General features: G+C 36.8%; 2 protein-coding genes across 3 annotated transcripts in view; one reads left to right on the top strand and one right to left on the bottom strand.

The window, feature by feature from the left end:
- The window catches only part of BRWD3 (bromodomain and WD repeat domain containing 3), a 118,876-nt gene that overhangs the window by 58,065 nt on the left and 38,000 nt on the right, over positions 1-22,811 (top strand). For both annotated transcript variants that reach the window (XM_032620103.1, XM_032620102.1), the window contains exons 15-22: positions 3,436-3,570; positions 4,604-4,732; positions 6,038-6,263; positions 8,309-8,476; positions 14,171-14,354; positions 17,723-17,816; positions 19,815-19,964; positions 22,663-22,739. In XM_032620103.1, coding sequence (XP_032475994.1) covers positions 3,436-3,570; positions 4,604-4,732; positions 6,038-6,263; positions 8,309-8,476; positions 14,171-14,354; positions 17,723-17,816; positions 19,815-19,964; positions 22,663-22,739 — 1,163 coding nt within the window. The remainder of the gene's footprint in view (positions 1-3,435; positions 3,571-4,603; positions 4,733-6,037; positions 6,264-8,308; positions 8,477-14,170; positions 14,355-17,722; positions 17,817-19,814; positions 19,965-22,662; positions 22,740-22,811) is intronic.
- LOC116747728 (protein lin-28 homolog A-like) lies at positions 11,357-13,916 on the bottom strand. Its single transcript, XM_032620253.1, is given in 3 exon segments — positions 11,357-11,928; positions 11,931-12,098; positions 13,910-13,916. Coding segments are annotated over 3 exon segments (747 nt in total).

Genomic DNA, 22,811 nt, shown 5'->3' with positions numbered 1-22,811 from the left:
TGGGGATTAGTTTATGCAAGAAGTAGAGGTAAGAGGAAGAAGTAGGAGAAAATGGTGTCTTTCCTTCTTTCTTTTAAAAAAAGGAATTTGTCATAGTTGAACTCTACTTAAAAGCCTATTTCCTATCTGCTTCAATTATCGATTCATAAGTACTTTCAGAAGGGCCAAGTGATTGCCATATGGTTTACACAGTAGTAAATGATAGGGACTAGATACCAATTCTCATGACTCATTTCTTTGTTGTATGCCATAGTATCATCCTTATTTGATGCCTATGTGAGATAATCTTTTCTAAGGCCTTGGAGGTTTCTAAAGATTTGTTTAATTTTGGGAGGATTTGCAGTTGATCTTTCATATACCTCCCAAGTCCTCCTTCCTAAGTAAAACCCTAACACTGTGTTAGGGGAGTTTTAGATTCTTCCTTTTATCTGTTAAATCAATACTTATCTCATTCTGGCTCTCCCTGTTCCCTGATACAAGTTTCTATTAATATGTGTGGAAAAACCTATACTGTTTGCTTTATTACTTACTAGGAAATGTTTGTCTATGTCAGCACAGTCCAATAAAAATATAATATGAGCCATGTATATAATATTAATTTTCCTAGTAGCCACAATAAAAAAGTAAAATGTAACAGGTAAAATTAATTTTAATAATATATTTTATTTAACCTAGTATATCTAAAATAGTAACATTTGAACATGTAATTAATATGATATATTAATGAAATTGTTCACATTTTTTCATACTAAATCTTTGAAATCTATTGTGTATTTTACAATTATAGAACATCTCAATTTGCACTAGCCACATTTCAGATGCTTAGTAGCCACATGTGGCCAGTGGCTGCAGGTCTTTATCTCTAAAAATCACAGCTTCAAAGGCCATGTTGTAGCCATTGGTTTTATAAAATTCTGTCTTAATAAATATCTTAATTTAGAGTTCTCTTTAGTGGTACACTTCCCATGGGCTGACTCATGGGTCATCTGTTTCCAGTGAATTTTAATGAGGAAATTTTAGAACAGACTATTTTTAGTCCTTGTAACAGTCAAATCTGCTTAGTTTTGGTATAGAATTTATGTTTTATGTGTTAACAATTTGTATGTCAGGGTCTTAACTAGGACGTAAAGTTCTTCCATTCAGCAAATGCTTACTGAGTATCCACTGTGCCAACCGTTGAGTTAGGAGTAAATGTTAAATTAAAGGGTCCCCATCCTCCTGGAGTTTACAGCTTATAAATAAATTTTTAAAAAAGAAACAAGCATTTAATAAGTAAATGCTAAGAAAGAAAAGTGCAAAGCAAGTTTCTAATAGGATGACCAAACCTGGTCTGGCAGGTTCAGAAAAAGCTTCCTGAGGAAGTGAAGTTTGGGTTAAGATTTGTAGCTCTCAGCCTAGATGTCACCTCCTTGACAAGGCCTTCCCTGATCAAACAATCTAGAGTAGCCTCCCAGTCATTGTCTTGCTTTATTTTCATCATAGTGTTTATCACTACCTGATATTTTCTTATTGTGTTTATTTGTTTGTTTATTTTCTGTCTCAGTGTGGTCAATAAATATTTGGTAAATTACATATGTGAGAAGGTTGAAAGGTCCCTCTAAGAAGAGGAAAACGCATGTACAAAGGTCTTGAGGTAGAAAGGAGGAGAAAGAAAGCCAATTTTTGGCTACAGCACAGAGAGCAGAAAGAGTGTCACCCCATAGGACTGGAGAAATGGACAGGGGCCAGACCATACAAGGTCTTGCAGGATCTATCCTGATACCAACAGGATACCATGGAAAGGTTTTAAAGCAAAGGAATAGCATGCCTTTGCTATTGCTTTTGAAAAATACCCTGTAATTCTTGCAATAGAGTAGAGAGAATAGATTGGAATGAGATAAGAATGACTCTGGGTACACTGTAGGATTCTGTGATAGGATGGGCCATGATGATAATTTGGATTGTGTGGTAGTGGTGGAAATAGAGGTGTGCTTGATAAATAAAAATAGGGCAGATGATAAATCTTAAGACATTACTGAAGCTGACTAGGTTTTGTTTCCCATGACCCAGTGACTATGTCATTTTGGCCAAAAATGCAACCCCCTATTTAAAAGCCTCTCTTTCCTAATGTACATTAATGTAGTTGTATCACTATCATTTGAGTTTAACAGTGTAATTTTATTATTTACTGGTTAGGAAACTGAGAAAGTATTTACTATAGCAAATTGGATATTCAGCAAGAGATTTTGTTATGATAAATAAATAAGATCTTTGGTAGTCATTGGGAAAAAGTTTTGTGATAATATTTATTGTAATAGATTTTACCTCCTCATCTTCCACTTTTCATTTTGAGCCATTCTGAAGTTACTTTTATATTTTTGTCCATAATGGTAGTATGGTAGGATACTCTATTTTTGTATACAATGATTTGGGATAAAATGCACTTTTTAGGTTCACAATATATGATCATTTCTAGAAGCCCCTGATGTGTAATATGCTGACGTGTTCCTAAGTGAAATCCAATTTCAGGATGTCCTGCATGTTTTTCTAAGACTTTGAGCCTATTGTTAAAGATGTACTCTCTAGTCAGGAGTTTAGGAAAATCAACAATGATCTAAATCAGGTTTTGGCAAACTTTTTCTTTAAGAGGCCATATAGTAAATATTTTAGGCTTTGCAGGCCGCATATGGTCTCTGTTGCATATTCTTTCATTTTTTACAACCTGTTAAAAAATGTAAAAACCATTTTTAGCTCTCAGGCTGTATTGTATGTCCAGAAACATCCCAGGGCTAGATTTGGCTTGAAGTTTATAGTTTGCAGACTCCTGTTCTAAGGTCTATAGAGATACTGATATTACTTGATTTATTGTCAGGGAAACATATGAGCATTGGTTTTCAAACTTATTTTTTTTTAGCAGCAAACCCATTTTTCAGATAGCATATTAGATGAAACCTTCAACTATAAAATAGATAAAGGTAAAAAGGACAAACTATAGCTTGTTTGAATATATCATGGGGCCTCCCACGATACAATATGAATACCAGTGATAGAGAGTGCTGGATGAAGAATAATGAAGGTTTGTCTGTTATCACTATGTTAGAATTGGGTGTTAATAAAAGATTCTGTTTGTCACATATTTTTTAACCTTTTAATAGCAGAGTCCTAGAAATAAGAATTCCACTTCAGGGACCTGGTTAATGAACTGTAACTGATTTTGACTGTCTTTATTTTAAACACCTTTTCAGGTCTTCTCTCTATTGAATATTTTATGAAATCAGCATTTAAATATATAAGGAACTCTAAACTGTTTCTTATAGCATGCATGTAGTAAATGCTGTTAAATTTGCATACATGAATTCATCTGAATCAGATTGATAGCATACTCCCGAGATCTTTTAATCAAATAAGCCAGATACTCAGTGTTGCTTTTCATTTTTAACATTGATTTTGTCACAGGGACATGATGATGAAGTATTTGTTTTGGAAGCACATCCATTTGATCAAAAGATCATACTTTCGGCAGGTCATGATGGGAACATTTTTATTTGGGACCTTGACCGGGGGACCAAAATTCGGAATTATTTTAACATGGTAAGGTAAATCTATGCTTAGTTGATATTAAAACAGACTTCTCTTATGTGACAATTTGGTAATTAAAGTATACTTAGTGCCAAGGAACCTCTTGTCATCTGTTTAAATCCATGTAATAACTTAGAGAATGACTCAAGACCCAAGAGTAAGGCCAGTTGAGAATTATGCCTTTCAGGGTGTCTCTGTTATTGTGGTGGTAGCACCTTCCAGATTCTTGTTCCCAGCTCTTAATTCTAGAAACTCAAATTTAATAAGCATTTGGAGCTAACACTAACCAAAATCACAAAAAATATTAATGTTTAAACTATAATCCTAATTAATGAATCACAACAGTAACTGTATTGTATCTGTCATTGGTAAGCCCCATATAGCTTAGTTAGTAATCAGAAAGCTGTTTGGCACACATGGAATTGGAGATATGGATACTTCTAAGATATATTTCATACAAACTATGGAAAAATATGGTCAGCCATTCTCTTCTTCCAGTAGAACACCCTCCTGTGGTGATGAGAATACTCATATTCACCATATTTAGTGTTCCTTTCTGAAGAATAGTTCTGACTAAACGTTTCTAAATTGTTGGCCTTTGAGCTCCCTTTTATAGGCTTTATACAGATTCAGAGTGTTAATAATAACCCTCTGCCTTGTGTTAGTGAGATTGATTTGTGTACTTTAATTTTAGGATGGTTCTTTTAAAACTTGCATTACAATTTAAATATGAAGATAATATCTTGACTTTGCTGAGATAGTGCCTTTGTCAATTTGGTTGTGTTTAGGTCTTTTTTATTCTCCTCAGTCATTCATGCAGTTCTTCTTCAGAAATGACATTGCTAGTAATGTTTGTTGCGAAATTCTCCCTAATTTCTTTTAGAGCTTTACTATTACAGTAGGGTTCTGGCTACAGAAGTCAGAGAGTACATTGGCATGTTGATGCATCACAGAATCCAAGATATTAGCAAGCAGAAGCTATTGACCGCTTATTATTTTAAAATTACCTCTTAAGATGACTTAAAGTGACTCTTTTAAATTTCAGATTGAAGGTCAAGGCCATGGTGCAGTGTTTGACTGTAAATTTTCACCAGATGGAAACCATTTTGCCTGCACTGATTCTCATGGGCATTTGCTGCTTTTTGGATTTGGATGCAGTAAATACTATGAAAAGGTTAGTATATTTAATTTTTGTTGTAGATTGCAATTTTTTATTGTATCATTCATAAATTTTATTTGAAGTATTCCAGTTAATAAGGGTCACTCTGTGTCAATAGATATAAAATAACAAAGTCACCTTTTTTGGTAAAATTTTTCATCACTGACAGAACATAAAGCTTGGCAGTTCAAATTACTATTAAGATATAGGATGATGTAGATATAAAAATTCATTAGGAGGGACTTCCCTGGTGGCGCAGTGGTTAAGAATCCGCCTGCCAATGCAGGGGACATGGGTTCGAACCCTGGTCTGGGAAGATCACACATGCCACGGAGCAACTAAGCCCATGCACCACAACTACTGAAGCCTGTGCTCTAGAGCCCATGAGCCACAACTACTGAGCCTGCGTGCCACAACTACTGAAGTCCGCACACCTAGAGCCCATGCTCTGCAACGAGAGAAGCCACCGCAATGAGAAGCCCGCACACTGCAACGAAGAGTAGCCCCCACTTGCCACAGCTAGAGAACGCCCGCACACAGCAATGAAGACCCAACGCAGCCAAAAATAATTAAATAAAATTAAAAATTAAATTAAAAAAATTCATTAGGAAATCCTTTTTCTTAGAACATATTCTCTGTACTGCCTTTCAGGTGTAATAAGAGAACAATTTTATCAGATTACATCCTCTACTTATCCTAAGTTGGGAATAAACAGCTGGTGACTGAATGCTTATTTTCTTGCTTGGCTACTTTACCTATTATTGGTCTTGTTAAAATACTTTGGAAGCTAACTTAATTGGTTTCTTATATTTTAGTAGCTGTGACTTTAGGATAGATTATAGAATCTTGGAGTTGGAAAAGAGCTTAGAATCTTTGAGTTCAGCTCAATACTTGTATCACCTTTGAGTGTCTTTCATGCAATTGATATTTACCTGCCTCACCATTTATATTATACTCCATCTATTCTTATTTGAATAAAAATAAGCAAGAAAAATAGTTATAAAAGTTTGTATTTTTTTGCAACTTAAAAAATAACTAACTTTATCTACTGTGTTGTTGCTTTGCTTCTTCTTATCCTAATTGGAAAAATACAATATTGGAGGGCCAGAAAGTAATATAGATTGTAGAGTTTTGTGGAGAAAAGATAGGATTATGATCTAGGTGATTCACTTCTACCTAGAGGGAACATATGACTATAGAGGACTATAAAGATAATGCAGAAATTATCTGATTTGAAAAACACATGTGCTCTAGGAATGAAAATAAATGCTTATTTATAAATTTCCTGTGCATATTAAATACTAAAAATATGTCATAAAGATTCCAGATCAGATGTTCTTCCATACGGATTATCGACCTCTTATCCGTGATGCCAACAACTATGTATTGGATGAACAAACCCAACAAGCTCCTCATCTCATGCCTCCCCCATTCTTGGTGGATGTTGATGGAAATCCTCATCCCACAAAATTCCAAAGGCTAGTACCAGGACGGGAAAATTGTAAAGATGAACAGCTTATACCACAGCTGGGATATGTGGCTAATGGTATGTTCTCTACAAAATTAAATTTAAAACATTTTGTAAAATGTTATACTTGCTCCTGTTCTCTCTATAATATATCCCCATGCTAAACTCTAATATATATAATATATCCCCATGTAGTAGGTTATACTATATTTTACCTAATACTTTATTAATTTTCAGTTGCATAGAACTTTTTATCTTACCAGAGTACTTTTGCACTGTTTGTCTCACCTGGACACAGATAAATGGACTAGGACAAACAAGAGTATACTCAAACAGAGAATGTGTTGACCTGCTTTCTTAGAACCCTGAACATATGTATGATCCTGTTGTTTATAGTATTGGCTTCTAGTGATGATTAAATGTACTAACTTTAATGTGTCAAGCTTTTATAATTGGTGAAATTCCACTGCTCATAATATTAGTATTATAATTTGACAGTACATAGTTAATGGACTGAAGAAGAGGAAATTTCAAGAACTACAAACTGGGTAGTGGCTGTTTACCCATCCTCATGTTTGAAATGTAAAGAATTGAGTTTTGGGGTGGGGGATGCTGAGTGTTTAAATAACACTTAACCTTGGAGGATACTGAAGCAGTGATGAGTGTGATGGCAATGTAGCAGAAAAAGACATTGAAATAAGATATTCTCTATTAAAGCAACTCTTCTGGTTGGCATATTTCCCTTAGGTATGATGCCTCCACACCACCCCCCACACCAGAATGCCTTCATACCTTAGTTTGTTACTTGTAGGTTTTCTTCCAAGTATGAGGTAATGAGTTATTTATTTGCAAATGGAATTTTTTTCCTTTTATTTTTAATATATTTTGGCTGTGCCATGCGGCATGCGAGATGTTTCCCCGTCCAGAAATTGAACCCAGGCCTCCACAGTGAAAGCACTGAATCCTAACCACTAGGCCACCAGGGAACTCCTGCAAATGGAATTTTATATCCTTACTAGGGAATTAAGACTTGACCTTTCTAGAATGAAATGTTGCATATCCTTTTTTATTGTCTCTCTCATAAAGATTTGTAGAGCAATGAAATGGTGTTACACATGTGCCAATAGTTACTTCTTTGATGTCATATTTATTAAATAAGGGGGAAAAGCATGAATATTAATAGGAGGTAAAACTGAAAGCATTTGAATAAAAAAATCTGTAATTCATATTTTACTTCCAATAAGACCTGATCACTTGGCTACTCTACTAGATGCCATTCAATCTGACTAGAGGACAAGATGAAAAATAGGTCTAAGATGTATTTAAGAAAGAAAAAGATCATAGAAGTAAATAAGTTTTTATTCAGATGTAATCATTGAATTTCATTATAAGAAATAATTTCTATACTCATCCATATACTGAGGTATTATCAAAAGAGACAATATTTGGGGCTTCCCTGGTGGTGCAGTGGTTGAGAGTCCACCTGCCGGTGCAGGGGACACGGGTTCGTGCCCCGGTCCGGGAAGATCCCACGTGCCGCGGAGCGGCTGGGCCCGTGAGCCATGGCCGCCGGGCCTGTTCATCTGGAGCCTGTGCTCCGCAACAGGAGAGGCCACAACAGTGAGAAGCCCGCGTACCGCAAAAAATAAATAAATAAATAAATAAATAAATAAATAAATAAATAAATAAATAAAAAGAGACACTATTTGAAAGACCATAATTGATTTCTTTCAGAAAGGAAATTCTCACGAGAGATGCAAAGCATTTTTGGTATTTTCAGTTAAAGTTATTAAAACCTTACTCAAATCTCTACTCCCAACTTTTAGCTTGGAATATTCTATAGAGAAAATTAATTTTTAAATTAATAATTTAATAATTTTTCTTTAAGGTGAGAAGGCTCTCATAATAATGTCTAGTTTGGGGACATTGGTTAAGTTAAACACACAAGCTGACATATTTAAAAGTTCTTTAAAAAATATTTTGTTTGCTATACATTTTATTTTCATTTTAATCCCTTTAAAAATATTTGTCTAGGAACTTATAGATTAAGCTTGATTTTACTATATTTATGGTACACTGAAATGTAAATAATTTTGTGGCTTTATATCTTTGGTCCAATTAAGGTGATGGTGAAGTAGTAGAACAGGTAATTGGGCAACAAACCAATGACCAAGATGAGAGCATTCTTGATGGAATAATCAGGGAGTTACAAAGAGAACAAGATCTGAGGCTAATTAATGAAGGAGATGTTCCACATTTTCCAGTTAATAGATCATATTCTTCTAATGGTGGTAAGTATGTGCATATTTGTAAAAGGTATGATGAATGTACTTTAATTATTTTACCTGTACCAAGTAATTACATGTGAGGAACATTTTAGGTTTTTAAATAAAAGCAACATTTTTGTTAATTTACAGTTGTGATATGATACACTAAAGTTCCATACTCTATCATTTGGGGCTAAAGTGATTTAGCATCTCCTAAGGAATACAGATGGTGTATTTTATTTTATTTTATTTTGTTTTTTGGTTTTTTTTCGGTACCAATAAGTCTTTATTCATTGTATTTTCCCAAGGAAAAGAAGGGGAAGGGGAAAGGGTCAGCATGTGTGTTACAAAATGATAGCAAATGGGAAAGGAAGTACCTGGCACAGCAAAATCAACCAACAAATAAACACTGCCCAGATGGGGTCGCCAAAGCCCAAGGGGGCTCAGTCTCCTGCAGTTCAGTAATGAGGGGAAGGGATGAAGAACAGGTACATGCTTTTCTACCCTCACTCCCTCCCCATAAATTCAAGATTTCACACAAAGTTTTGGTTTCTAGCAGTAAACATGGAGTTACATTCGTCCGTTTCCTATTAAACAATTTTGTGGCCACTTTGACATAAGTTTCTTGCACCTGCATAAAAGTTCCTGAGTGACTTGGCTATACATTCATCTTTCCTTTTGTGGTCTCCCAACCCCACTTTCTACATGGAAGGCCCCCTCGTTGCTCCTCTCTACCCCAGGATTAGAGATTAAAGTAGGTTTTAATCCATCCAAAGACAGCAGTCTGTTTGGCATGAATCAAATCAAGGAATGGTCATGATTCAGGAGATTGAGAACAAGGGATGGTGAGTTCTTAGCTTCTTCAGGATTTTTGCACAAATCATTTAATCACAGACACCCCACAAATTAAACGTATAGGTGTATGGACTATTTTTGGGGAGGGCACGAAGGGGGAAAGAAGAGGAGGTAGGAATACAGTTTTTAGGACAGAAGGTCTTGTTCGAAATAGGAAACGGGGAAGGGGAACACAAAAGAAAGTGTAGTTCAAGATCTCCCACTTCAAGAAGAGGGGCCCCCAAGTTTATGTTTCAGATCTTTTTGGCTGGTGCAGACCTTTTGTCAAAGATGCTTTGGCTATTTTTCTCAATATAAAAAGTTTGTAAATAATAAAACCCCAAAAGAACATGGAGAAGACCAACACATATTTACACAAACTAGGCCACCTAGCAATCACCAAATCAGCTACTTGTGAAGTCCTACGAAGTCCAGACAAATACAATAACTAGAGGGGATCAGACACACATCACCCAATGCATTCTATTGCATTTGCCCCGTTACAACACAGTGAGGTAGGTTTGCAGTGATCTCACAGCATGTAAACGAAACCCCCTTTTCTCCTTTAGCTACCATGACACTAATTACTGCTGCAGCAGGGCAGGACATTGGCTCTGGGAACCACAAAGAAGCTATCACTGATGGTCTCTCTGGAAACCAAGGAGGAAAAGTCCAGAATTGTTAAAGATTAAGGATCTTGTCCTTGCTTCATATATACATCCCTGGGCAGCTCAAGATGGGTACAGAGGCATCATTCTTAAAACCTGTCCTTACTAACTCACAGTTTTCACAAAAACACATACAATATACCCTGTTGTGTATGTTAGGCCTAGCCCAATCCACTGAAGGATGGACCTGGTATGTAAAGTGAGTCCTATGCCCTGGGATTAGAGGTCTGGAACAGGAATCCTTTATCACACATACAGATGACCTCTGCCTAATCTTGGCTTCCTCTCTCTGCACCTTTTACCTGGCCCAGCCTCTCCTAACCTCTCTGTACCACTTTTTCTGTTCAGACCAATTTCCAATCTTTCAGTAGAAGGAGACCAAGCCATGGGGCAACCCAGTTAAAACCTAGTCTCCCATGAAACATTGAAGATGGAGGGGTTTCAAGAGGACACTGTGGCAGAAAAGCCAGCTCTAATTGGCAAAAATGAGGTAGTTCAATAGGCTATACACTCCAAATAGTTGTTCTCTCTGGTGATAGAGCAACAAAAAGTATTCCTGCTGTGCAGACCCGGAGCTGCTGCCGACTTATCCCTGTGATTGCTCACGTACCTGAGAACACAGTGCAGGAATGAGGGCCTTAGATTAAAATACACAAAAATACAAAACCAGAATATTTATATTATGAAAAAAAGTTAAAATGCACAAGATACGTCATTCGCACACAGCTAGTGCAGTTGGCATCCTGAAGAAAGTGGGACCCAAGGTACAGTAATCCAAGGGAGCAAATAAATAAAATTGTATTGGCCCAGAATGGGGTGGGAGTGAGCTTAGAAGCAGCAGGTCTGCAGCTGTTCCCTCAACTCCCATTTTGCCTATCATCACAACCCACTGCTTGGGACAGTTCTCTCAGCACTCTCTCCCAGGAGGAGATTGTGAGCAGACAAGATGTGGAAAACCCTGCCTTACCCCTGAGATATTTCCTCCCACAGAATGTAGTGGCTTGTGGGTTGGGTCCATCAATCTGGTCTCATGCTTAATCTTTTCACTCTGGCACGGGAAATATTATTCCATATCCTTCTTGAAGAGTAAAACAACTTCCCTATCCAGGCCACTTTCAAAAGCTAGAGATTCTGGGGGTGGAGACTCAGATAAAGCATGCAGGAAGGGTTACCCCCCAAAGCCCTCACGTGCATTTGGATAGACCATGATTGGAGTTTCTTTGCCTCAGCCCTTCCCCCCACCAAGAGGGAAGAGGGGGTGACGCTTTGGCTCCCGGCCTGAGATATATGGCAGTGCCAGCTGCCCCCTACCCAACCTGTCCCCACTTTCTCCACTCTGCTGATTGATGCCTGTTCCTCAAAACTTTCTGATCACAAACGGATAGCCCCCACCCACTGTGGCTCAATTCTGGGCCTCTGGGAGCATGGCAGGGCTATGGATCTCTTCTTCCTCCTCCCGAAAGTAGGCTGACTTTCCCTGTGAGCTGGGAGCTTGCTGGGCCTTCAGTGGACACAAGGCTACCATATGGTTGATGCTCTGGCAGAAGTGCCACTTCTTGGGCTGGGGTGGCAGTTTGCATTCCTTGGCATGATGGTCTAGACCTCCACAGTTGTAGCACCTGTCTCCCTTTGATCTGCGTTTCTGCATGTTCTTCCCTTTGGGCCGCCTCTCACTCCCAATACAGAACACCCCACTAGGGCCGGTGACTCGGATAGATTCCAGGCCCTTGGCGGACTTCTTAAAGGTGAACTCTACGGCCTCACCCTCCTTCAGGCTCCGGAAGCCCTCCATGTGCAGCTTACTCTGGTGCACAAAGACATCCACCGGGGGGTCGAGTGTGACCCCGGCACGGGCAGTCATAGACAGGAAGCCGAATCCCATGCGCACGTTGAACCACTTACAGATGCCGGCTCCGTGCAGCAGCTGCGACTCCTCGGCCGCCCGGGCTGCGTCCTCCTGCGCCTCCTCCGGCCGCCACCTGCAAACTGCTGGTTTGACACAAGAGCCCATGGTAGTCGGCTGAGCCCGCGGCCCCGGGCCCCAGGTCGGCCGGCTGCTGGCCCCAGAGAAGTTCGGAGGCAAAGGGGTGGCTCGGAGAAGAGGCTGCTACATCTTCCCCAGCACAATAGCGGTGGGAGGGCCCCTATTTTGCTTTTATAAATTTATTTCATTTATTTATTTTTGGCTGTGCTGGGTCTTCATTGCCACGTGCAGGTTTTCTCTAGTTGCAGTGAGCTGGGGCTACTCTTCGTTGCAGTGCGCGGGCTTCTCATTACGGTGGCTTCTTGTGTTCCGGAGCACGGGGCCTAGGCGTGCGGGCCTCAGTAGTTGTGGCATGTGGCCTCAGCAGCTGTGGTTCACAGGCTCTAGAGCGCAGGCTCAGCAGTTGTGGGCTTAGTTGCTCCGCGGCATGTGGGATCCTCCTGGACCAGGGCTCGAACACGCATCCCCTGCATTGGCAGGCGGATTCCTAACCACTGCACCACCAGGGAAGCCCACAGATGGTGTATTTTAATATACTGTTTTCTGTTAACTCAGTTAAGTATTTGCAGTCTTTACTTTTGTTCTAATAAGCAAGGTGCTACAATAAGTCCAGCCCCTTCTAGGGGAACCAACCTAAAAGTTTTCAAAATTAAAGCCACTTTAAATTTAAAAATTAATACCAAAATAGTTTGCCCTCCTTTGTTGAAAAGGAAGCAACATATCATCTGTCTCTCGAGTTTACAAAAATACACTGGAAGACAAGAAGCCCTCTTCTTAGGGAATACAGATACAACTTCTTTTTTTTTTTTTTCTTTTTTGTGGTACGTGGGCTTCTCACTATTGTGGCCTCTCCCGTTGCGGAGCACAGGCTCCGGACACGCAGGCTCAGTGGCCATGGCTCACGGGCCCAGCCGCTCTGCGGCATGTGGGATCTTCCCGGACCGGGGCACGAACCCTCGTCCCCTGCATCGGCAGACGGACTCTCAACCACTGCACCACTAGGGAAGCCCCAGATACAGCTTCTTAATTGACTTTGACAAGTTTGATTCTAATTACCAGTATTATTCCAATCTATTGTATGTCTTCCTTCACTTTACATGAAGTGTGTCTATGCATCTGAGTTTTATATAATCTTAGCCTATGTCAGTTTTACTTTTATCAAGAACTATTAGTTCTGTTTAAAATGCAGTCCTCATATGGGATTTTGGCAAATGTGTTTCTTTTTATATTTACATAATTGAGGTCATTTATTTGGGTATTGTGACATTTTGGAGTCCACAGAAATGAATAAGGTTGATTTAAATTTGAGGTGATTCACAGGGTCTTTTACTCATTTCCTGATTTCTTTAGTATCCCATAAAATTAAAATAAAAACATTCTTTGTTCATGTCATTTGGAGCACCTAGCTCAGATAAGCTTTCCTTAACCTGGAACAAGATAAGAAGTGGGCTGATAATCTTATATATCCAGGCCTTTTGTTCCTAAGACATAAAAATTGCTTAGAACCCTGATTTAGAGGTCAGTAATTTCAATGTTAGGTTTCTGTGGTTAGATTTGAAATGCTGTTAGTCAAAGGGACCCCAATGACTTCTCTTTGCAATGTTCATTTGTTTTGTTTTCCTGGTGCTTATTTTAACAGTTTAATGTTTCAGTTTCCACTTTTGTTTTATTTGCAATTACAACAAAAATAAACAAGGACCTTACTGGAGGATTAAAAACAAAAGTAAAATTTCTATTGCTTATTTCCCCTTTCTTTCACTCCTTATTAATTTTGAAAATGAAATTTTGATGGTTTAAAATTTTTTAAATATTTTTTTCATACTATTTTTGAAAGCTTTATTGGAGTTCTATTCAAAAACGTTTTAATGGGCTAAATAAAGGTAGAATTTAGATTAAAAAGCTGCTTTCTGAACTAGTACTAATAACATTTATGAATCTACCAAATATGTTAAATACACCTTTTGTATTTACTGAGCATTTAGTAGATGACAGATGTGAAAGTCCTCTGAAAAAACTTAAAAGAGCTATAGAGACAGTAAACATTTATTGAGTGCCTGCTTTATCTATAAGACTGTAAAAACCATAAAGGGGGTACAGAAAATGTATAAAAAAGGGATAGCAATATTGTTCAGCAGTACTGTCTTTGAATCTCCTATTTTATTTAGAGCTCTAATCTGGAAGAGTTTGGTGCCTTTGCTGAGAGAGTGGTGCCTTCCTTTGTTTTTGTTTTAGCTCTGAGAAATCCAAATATGGACATATCTTCTTCCCCAAACATTGGACTCCGACGTAGTGGTCAAATTGAAGGTGTCCGACAAATGCATAACAATGCTCCTAGAAGCCAGATGGCCACTGAAAGAGATCTCATGGCATGGAGCAGAAGAGTGGTGGTCAATGAACTAAATAATGGAGTTAGTAGGTGAGTCAATATAGTAACATTCTTTTTGAGTAAGTAAATTAAAATGTACTCTTTTTGACCTACCTCCTAGAGAAATGGAAATAAAAACAAAAATAAACAAATGGGACCTAATGAAACTTAAAAGCTTTTGCACAGCAAAGGAAACCATAAACAAGTTGAAAAGACAACCCTCAGAATGGGAGAAAATATTTGCAAATGATGCAACTGACAAAGGATTAATCTCCAAAATTCACAAGCAGCTCATGCAGCTGAATAGCAAAAAAACAAACAACCCAATCCAAAAATGGTCAGAAGACCTAAATAGACATTTGCCCAAAGAAGATATACAGATTGCCAAGAAACACATGAAAGAATGCTCAACATCACTAATCATTAGAGAAATGCAAATCAAAACTTCAGTGAGGTAGAGAAATGCAAATCAAAACTTCAGTGAGGTATCATCTCCCACCAGTTAGACTGGCCATCGTCAAAAAATCTACAAACAATAAATGCTGGAGAGAGTGTGGAGAAAAGGGAACCCTCTTGCACTGTTGGTGGGAATGTAAATTGATACAGCCACTATGGAGAACAGTATAGAGTTTCCTTAAAAAACTAAAAATAAAGCTACCATACGACCCAGCAATCCCACTACTGGGCATATACCCTGAGAAAACCATAATTCAAAAAGAGTCATGTACCAAAATGTTCATTGCAGCACTATTTACAGTAGCCAGGACATGGAAGCAACCTAAGTGTCCATCGACAGATGAATGGATGAAGAAGATGTGGCACATATATACAATGGAATATTACTCAGCCATAAAAAGAAACAAAATTGAGTTATTTGTAGTGAGGTGGATGGACCTAGAGTCTGTCACACAGAGTGAAGTAAGTCAGAAAGAGAAAAACAAATACCATATGTTAACACATATATATGGAATCTAAAAAAAAAAAAACAAAAATGGTTCTGAAGAACCTAGGGCCAAGACAGGAATAAAGACACAGATGTAGAGAATGGACTTGACATGGGGAGGGAGAAGGGTAAGCTGGGACGAAGTGAGAGAGTGGCATCGACTTATATACAGTACCAAATGTAAAATAGATAGCTAGTGGGAAGCAGCCGCATAGCACAGGGAGATCAGCTTGTGCTTTGTGACCACCTAGAGGGGTGGGATAGGGAGGGTGGGAGGGAGACACCAGAGGGAGGAGATATGGTGATATATGTATACATATAGCTGATTCACTTTGTTATAAAGCAGAAACCAACACACCGTTGTAAAGCAATTATACTCCAATAAAGATGTTAAAAAAATAAAATGTACTATGTTAGGCTAATAACTAAGGTATTTTTCTTTAATTTAGCTGATCCATACATTAGTTTTTCCACATTATTTCATTAGTTCGTTCCATAACAACTACTTAAAGATTATCTTAAATTTGCTTAGCTTTGTGGTAAATGTTTTGGGGAATACTGAAAAATGAAAAAACATAATCTCTGTCTTCTTTGAATTTATAGTCTAGGTTAGAAGATATGAAAAAATACTATTAAGTAAGAACATGAGGCCATATGTGATTAAATATGTCAGTGATACATGGACCCAATATTCAACAGTTGTTCTGAGGAAACTCAGAATTGGAGCAGTTTGGGAGTGCAGTATAGGTATGTAGTAGACCCAGTGCTTAGCATATATTTAGAAATATCATTTAAGTAGACTTCTTTGGATGAAAGGATTTCATTAGGATGAATTTCAAACTTAGAATCCCTATCCTTATTTGTAAACCTTAACATTTACTGTAATATTGACTCCAGATGATGCACAGCAACTAGAAATAGATTTGGAAAACAGAAAGGACATTGACAGAGAACATAGAAAATCCATTCAAATCATGAGATCTTCCTAGCAAAACCTTTTTACCAGCTGAGCCAACAAGTAGCAAAATTAATTTGGTTTCACCTTTTCTTTCTTTAGCAGTAATAAGAAAAGGGAGACATAGCTAATATATGAACTGAATGCTACCCCCTGGCAGTAGAACAATATGAAATAATTCTCTGTTCAAAACGTTAGAAGTAGAATTGAAAACAGGGACTCAGATACTTGTATGCCAATGTTTATTGTAGCATTATTTCATAATAGCTGAATTGTAGAAACAATCCAAGTGTCTGTCAACAGATGAATGGATAAAGTGTGATATATACATACACTGGAATATAATTCAGCCATAAAAACTTCTGATACTTGCTATAACATGGATAAACATGGAAAACATAATGCTTAGTGAAATCAGCCAGACACAAAAGGGCAAATAGTGTATAATTCCACTTACATGAAATATCTAGAGTAGGCAAATTCATAGAGACATAAAGTAGATTAGAGGTTAGCAGGGGCTGGTGAAAGGAGAAATAAAGAGTTATTGCTTAATGGTTACAAAGTTTATGTTTGGAGTGATGAAAAAGTTTTAGAAATAGTGATGATGGTTACACGACATTGTAAATGTCATTAATACCACTGAGGTACATACCTAAAATGATTTAAATGTCCAATTTTATATTTAAAAGTGTTTTTGTTATCTATTTATTTTGAATTTTTGAATTTTATTTTATTTATTTTTTTATACAGGAAGTTCTTATTAGTCATCAGTTTTATACACATCACTGTATACATGTCAATCCCAATCTCCCAATTCATCACACCCCCACCCCCACCACCCCCGCCGCTTTCCCCCTTTGGTGTCCATACGTTTGTTCTCTACATCTGTGTCTCAACTTCTGCCCTGCAAACCAGTTCATCTGTACCATTTTTCTAGGTTCCACATATATGCGTTAATATACGATATTTGTTTTTCTCTTTCTGACTTACTTCACTCTGTATGACAGTCTCTAGATCCATCCATGTCTCAACAAATGACCCAATTTCATTCCTTTTTATAGCTGAATAATATTCCATTGTATATATGTACCACATCTTCTTTATCCATTCGTCTGTCGATGGGCATTTAGGTTGCTTCCATGACCTGGATATTGTAAATAGTGCTGCAATGAACATTGGAGTGCATGTGTCTTTTTGAATTATGGTTTTCTCTGGGTATATGCCCAGTAGTGGGATTGCTGGATCATATGGTAATTCTATTTTTATTTTATTAAGGAACCTCCATAGTGTTCTCCATAGTGACTGTATCAATTTACATTCCCACCAACAGTGCAAGAGGGTTCCCTTTTCTCCATACCCTCTCCAGCATTTGTTGTTTGTAGATTTTCTGACGATGCCCATTCTAACTGGTGTGAGGTGATACCTCATTGTAGTTTTGATTTGCATTTCTCTAATAATAAATAAACCATTGGTTTGCTCTTTGATGATTTTCTGTTACTTTGACCTTTGTTTTGTTATTAGGGTTCAGGAAGAATGTCGAACTGCTAAAGGTGACATAGAAATCAGTCTTTATACAGTCGAAAAGAAGAAAAAGCCATCTTATGCTACCCAAAGGGTAAGTTTAGCTTTACAGTACTTTGCAATACACTATTTGTAAATATTTGCAGATACCAGGTTTTTGAAAGGTGGAAGTTATGTATTAAGGGATTATTTCGATAGGTGTCTGTATATAGGGAAACTTTTTTTTTAAATCCCCAAATGGAGCTATATGGTTATTATTAATAAGGATAAAATTACACAAAGTTAGAACTATCCCCCCAAATCTAGGATATGTGGTCATTGTAGGTATAAGACATTTGTATTAAAATACCATTTTCATATGGTTAAAGTAGAACTTTAAAATTAATGCTGTATCACTAATCACAATGTAAAACAAATGTTCAGATACCCTAGGCCAGAGGTTGGCAAACTGCCCATGGACTAAATCTGGTCTACTGCCTATTCCTATTAATAAAGTTTTATTGGAGCACAGCCATACCTATTCATTTATATATTGTCTATGATTGCTTTCATGCTATATGGAGTTGAGTAGTTGCCACAGAGATCATATGACCTGCAAAGCCAAAATATTTGTACTCTGCCCCTTTACAGAAAACGTTTGCTGACCCCTGCCCAAGGCTTACTCCTGGCCTACCTAATTAGACAGGAGCAAAATCTGTTCTATATACATTAGGAAGATTCATATTCCCAGTAGAAATTGCTAATCAGGAAATAAGATCCCTGTACTCCATTAGGTGCATGTTAAGCCCCTTACTAGTACTCTGAGGTTGAACAAACTAGTGACATAAGAATATAGTTTTGTTCCCGGAACTAACAACTATAACTCCTGAAGAGTATGGTAAATTGGAAAGTCTAGGTTGATTTTAATCTTATTAAGGAAATATAAGCAATGGGTACTGAATTTTAAGTGTCTTTTCAGTATTGATAAATACAATTTCAGGTAATTATTATATGACTATCTCTAAATATTCTTAGATCATTTTGATACCCACGTTCTTAATTTCTATTCAGATTTTATTAGCTTATATGATGTTCTCTGATAAGATTATTTTCTTAGAGATTTTGAATGACTCACATCCATGATTTATATTTTTTTTTCCTGCTAAGCTGATTTGTCAAACATCAGACTTGTCTGAGACTAATAAACAGGGTAGTTGGATCTGTAAACATTTTTATTTATATTGAAAATGAGAAACATTTACATGTAAGATAAGAAACTGGCCCTTGATACTGATTTAGAAGACCTTTAAGCTTGTTTACTCCTGATGACATATTAGGGTTATAGTTTTGACATATGGTGTATCAGTAATAATATTTTATACTTGTAAAGGGTAGAATAAAACAGTTTTTACTTTACATTTTTGTTATTAAAAATAAATTTTTATTTTGACTCATTTACTAAATGTAGTTTTTTATAGAACTAAAGAAATACATGTTATATTAAGAATTATATATACACATACATATGATATAGATATCTTGCTTCATCCTGTAATAAATTGTAGATAATATGGTATATATAAATTCTGAGTGGGCAGATTCTTGCAGCTTAGAATTTCAGCACTGTCTTTAATTTGATCACAAAGTTTTCAAAATACGGAAAGTAATCAGTATTAATGGAAGTGGGTTAAATATATAAAAATGAAGTATATTTTGGGGCTTCCCTGGTGGCGCAGTGGTTGAGAGTCCATCTGCCGATGCAGGGGACACAGGTTCGTTCCCCGGTCTGGGAAGACCCCACATGCCGCGGAGCGGCTGGGCCCGTGAGCCATGGCCGCTGAGCCTGCGCGTCCGGAGCCTGTGCTCCACAACGGGAGAGGCCACAACAGTGAGAGGCCCGTGTACCAGAAAAAAAAAAAAAAGAAGTATATTTTTTTATGTAAAAACATAGTATAAAAATATATCTTGGGTTTTCTTTTAGGGAATTTATTCCTATCTCTTACCTCCACCCTCACTCCAAATCAAGCCCAATTGATTCTCTTTATATGTGTTCTTTTGTGTATATTCACTGAGGCTTTCATTTTTTAAAATTTATTTTCCTTCTGTTTTATAGAATGATTATCCGCCTAGCTGTGGGCGGTCTTTACGAAGGACACAACGCAAACGTCAGCATACTTACCAAACACGATCCAACATAGAGCATAATTCACAAGCATCATGTCAAAATTCAGGTGTACAGGAAGACTCAGATAGCTCCTCAGAGGTTAGATATCTGCTATTATTTACTCAATGTAATTTTTTGTTTCCCAGTTAGTGTCATCACTTTGGGTTTACTTTTTTTTTAATTTTTCAACTAGGTTTAATAACATGAGACTATCAAGGAGGTCAATATCTGAAACCTTGTAAAATCACAAAGAAGTTAAGGCATATCTGATACCTAGATTCCTTTTCAAAGTTCTTTTTTTCTATGAAAGGCTGAAAATTGACATATCACGAAAGAAATAACAATCTGATAAACTTTGGGTTTACTTTTAAGGGTCAATTTAATAGAAAATTATTTTAATGATGTTCTTATGAGTATTATTTATTAATAAGGCATTTAATAGGCAAACTCGAGCATTATATTGAACTCCTTTAGATATCTTCTCTTATTTGTACCCAAGATATTATCTTGGTTGAGGGTATCAAACATGCCAGGAAAAGTTTGGCTTTGGGACAGTAAGAAAAGAGAGTGAGAGCAAATCTGCCTAGAAATGGAAAGAAGTGGAATATTAACTGTGATAACTAGTTATACAGTTCCAGAACTTGTTGACTGTGTAATCATAATATACATGTTTTCTGTTATTGTTGACTTTACCAGTCATGGAGATTACTGAGTGATGATTTTTTTCAGACCTACCTTTTTCATGGTAATGAAATAAAGACTATAGCAGTTCTTTTCCTCATGTTCCTCTCTTCTCCAGTCCTTTCCTTTTGTTCTCTTAATAACTATAGTATTTAAGTGAATAATGAGGGTTTAATTATGCATTGATAATGTATGGTACCCTCATTCTTCTCCCAACATTCACAATTCTTTAACTCTTATCAATGATATCCCTCCTTCTCTCCCCCCACCCATGAAAATCTTGATCTGAAAAGAATGATCACATATTCAAGACTATCATACAGAGTGAAGTAAGTCAGAAAGAGAAAAACAAATATTGTATATTAACACATATATGTGGAATCTGAAAAAATTGGTATAGACAATCTTATTTACAAAGCAGAAGTAGAGACAGACGTAGTGAACAAATGTATGGATAACAAGGGGGAAGGGGGGGTGGGATGAATTGGGAGATTGGGATTGACATATAAACACTATTGATATGTATGGAATAGATGGCTAATGAGGACCTACTGTATAGCATGGGGAACTCTACTCAGTGCTCTGTGGTGACCTGGATGGGAAGGAAATCCAGAGGGGAGGGGATGTGTGTGTGTGTATGGCTGGTTCACTTTGCTGTACAGTAGAGGCTAGCACAACATTGTAAAGCAACTATACTCCAATAAAAATTTTTTAAAAAAACAACTATTGCCTCTGAGCCATGGACTTAAAAGAATTAAAACAAAAATACATTGAATGTAGATGGATTATAGAGTCCTGTTGCATGAGTGTCACTAAGACAGATAGGCAAGGAGAAATTCAGGGCAACGTAGCAATTTAAGATGGTTAAGAAAATTAAAAATACATGAAAAAGAAGAAGAGAGAAGAAAAACGAAGATTACTTGGTACAGATTTTGTTGTTCAAAGGATGTGGTACTTTGACAAGAGTACCAAGACCAAAAGTAGATTGGTGGCTACCAGGGGCTTGAGGTAGTGGGGAGTGAGGGGTTCTTGCTAATGGGTTTAGGGATTCTTCTGGGGTGATGAAAGTGTTCTAATATTAGTGGTGATGGTTGAACAGCTCTGAATATACTAAAAACCATTGAACTGTATACTCTGAAGTGGTGAAGTTTATGGTATGTGAGTTCTATCTCAATAGGCTGTTATTAAAAAAGAAAAGAATTGTTATCTTTTTAATGTAATAATTGTGTTGTGGTTATGTTTTTAAAAAGAATCCTTATCTTAATAAATATTTATAGTGGAAATGCTTTTTTTTTCACAATAATCCCTGAGGTATGAGGCAGTTGGTAAGGGTATATATACAAGATAGGCAGTGAGTTATTGTCTAAACTGGAGATTGTGTACACAAGGATGTTATCTATTTCCTCTACTTTGATACGTTTGAGATCTTACATAATAAAAAGATGATTAACTTTTTATGGAGAGTAATTATATTAACTTGGTAGAGGCATATAGGTATTTTTATCTTTTTTTGTGTAGGTATTTTTTAAAACAATGGCTTTCTATAAGGGAAAAGAATCTGAAAAAGAATATATATATTCATATAAATTCATATATATTTTTTTCATGTATATATATACATATAAAACTGAATCAAGAGGGAGGGGTTATATGTATACATATAGTTGATTCACTTTGTTGTACAGCAGAAACTAATACAACATTGTAAAGCAACTGTACCCCAATGAAAAACAAACAAAAACCAAATCACTGTGCTGTATATATGAAACTAACACAGCATTGTAAATCAACTATACTTCAATTAAAAAAAGAAAACAGTGGTTTTAACAAAATTTAAGAGGGTTATATTTGCATTTCTTAAGGAGTCTATTGTGTCTTTGAAATAAGAAAAGGTGTGTCATATCAGTAAGATAGTAGATGCTAGAAATTTTTAAATACTTGGTAGGCTTAGTTATGAGTTACAAGTATATATAGAAAATGATTACATACATTTTAACTAGAACTTTTCTTTGGAGGGGGGACTACAAAAAGTGTTATAAAACAGGTAATATATGCTAATTAATAATATGCTAGTTAATAATAACAATATATCTCAATTGCTGGCTCTTTGTTGCAGGAAGATGAAACAGTTGGCACAAGTGATGCTTCTATAGAGGATCCTGTTATTGAATGGCAAAGTGAAAGTTCCTCCAGGTAGTTTTAATGGTTTTGATTTGGTCAAAATCATTTAACACTTTTAATGTGAAATTATGTTCTTGTAGGAAT

The sequence above is a fragment of the Phocoena sinus genome, chromosome X (assembly GCF_008692025.1).
Source record: "Phocoena sinus isolate mPhoSin1 chromosome X, mPhoSin1.pri, whole genome shotgun sequence".
NCBI classification, from domain to species: Eukaryota; Metazoa; Chordata; class Mammalia; order Artiodactyla; family Phocoenidae; genus Phocoena; species Phocoena sinus.
The sequence above is the reverse complement of the archived record's forward strand: the minus strand, read 5'-3'. Positions and strand labels throughout refer to the sequence as shown.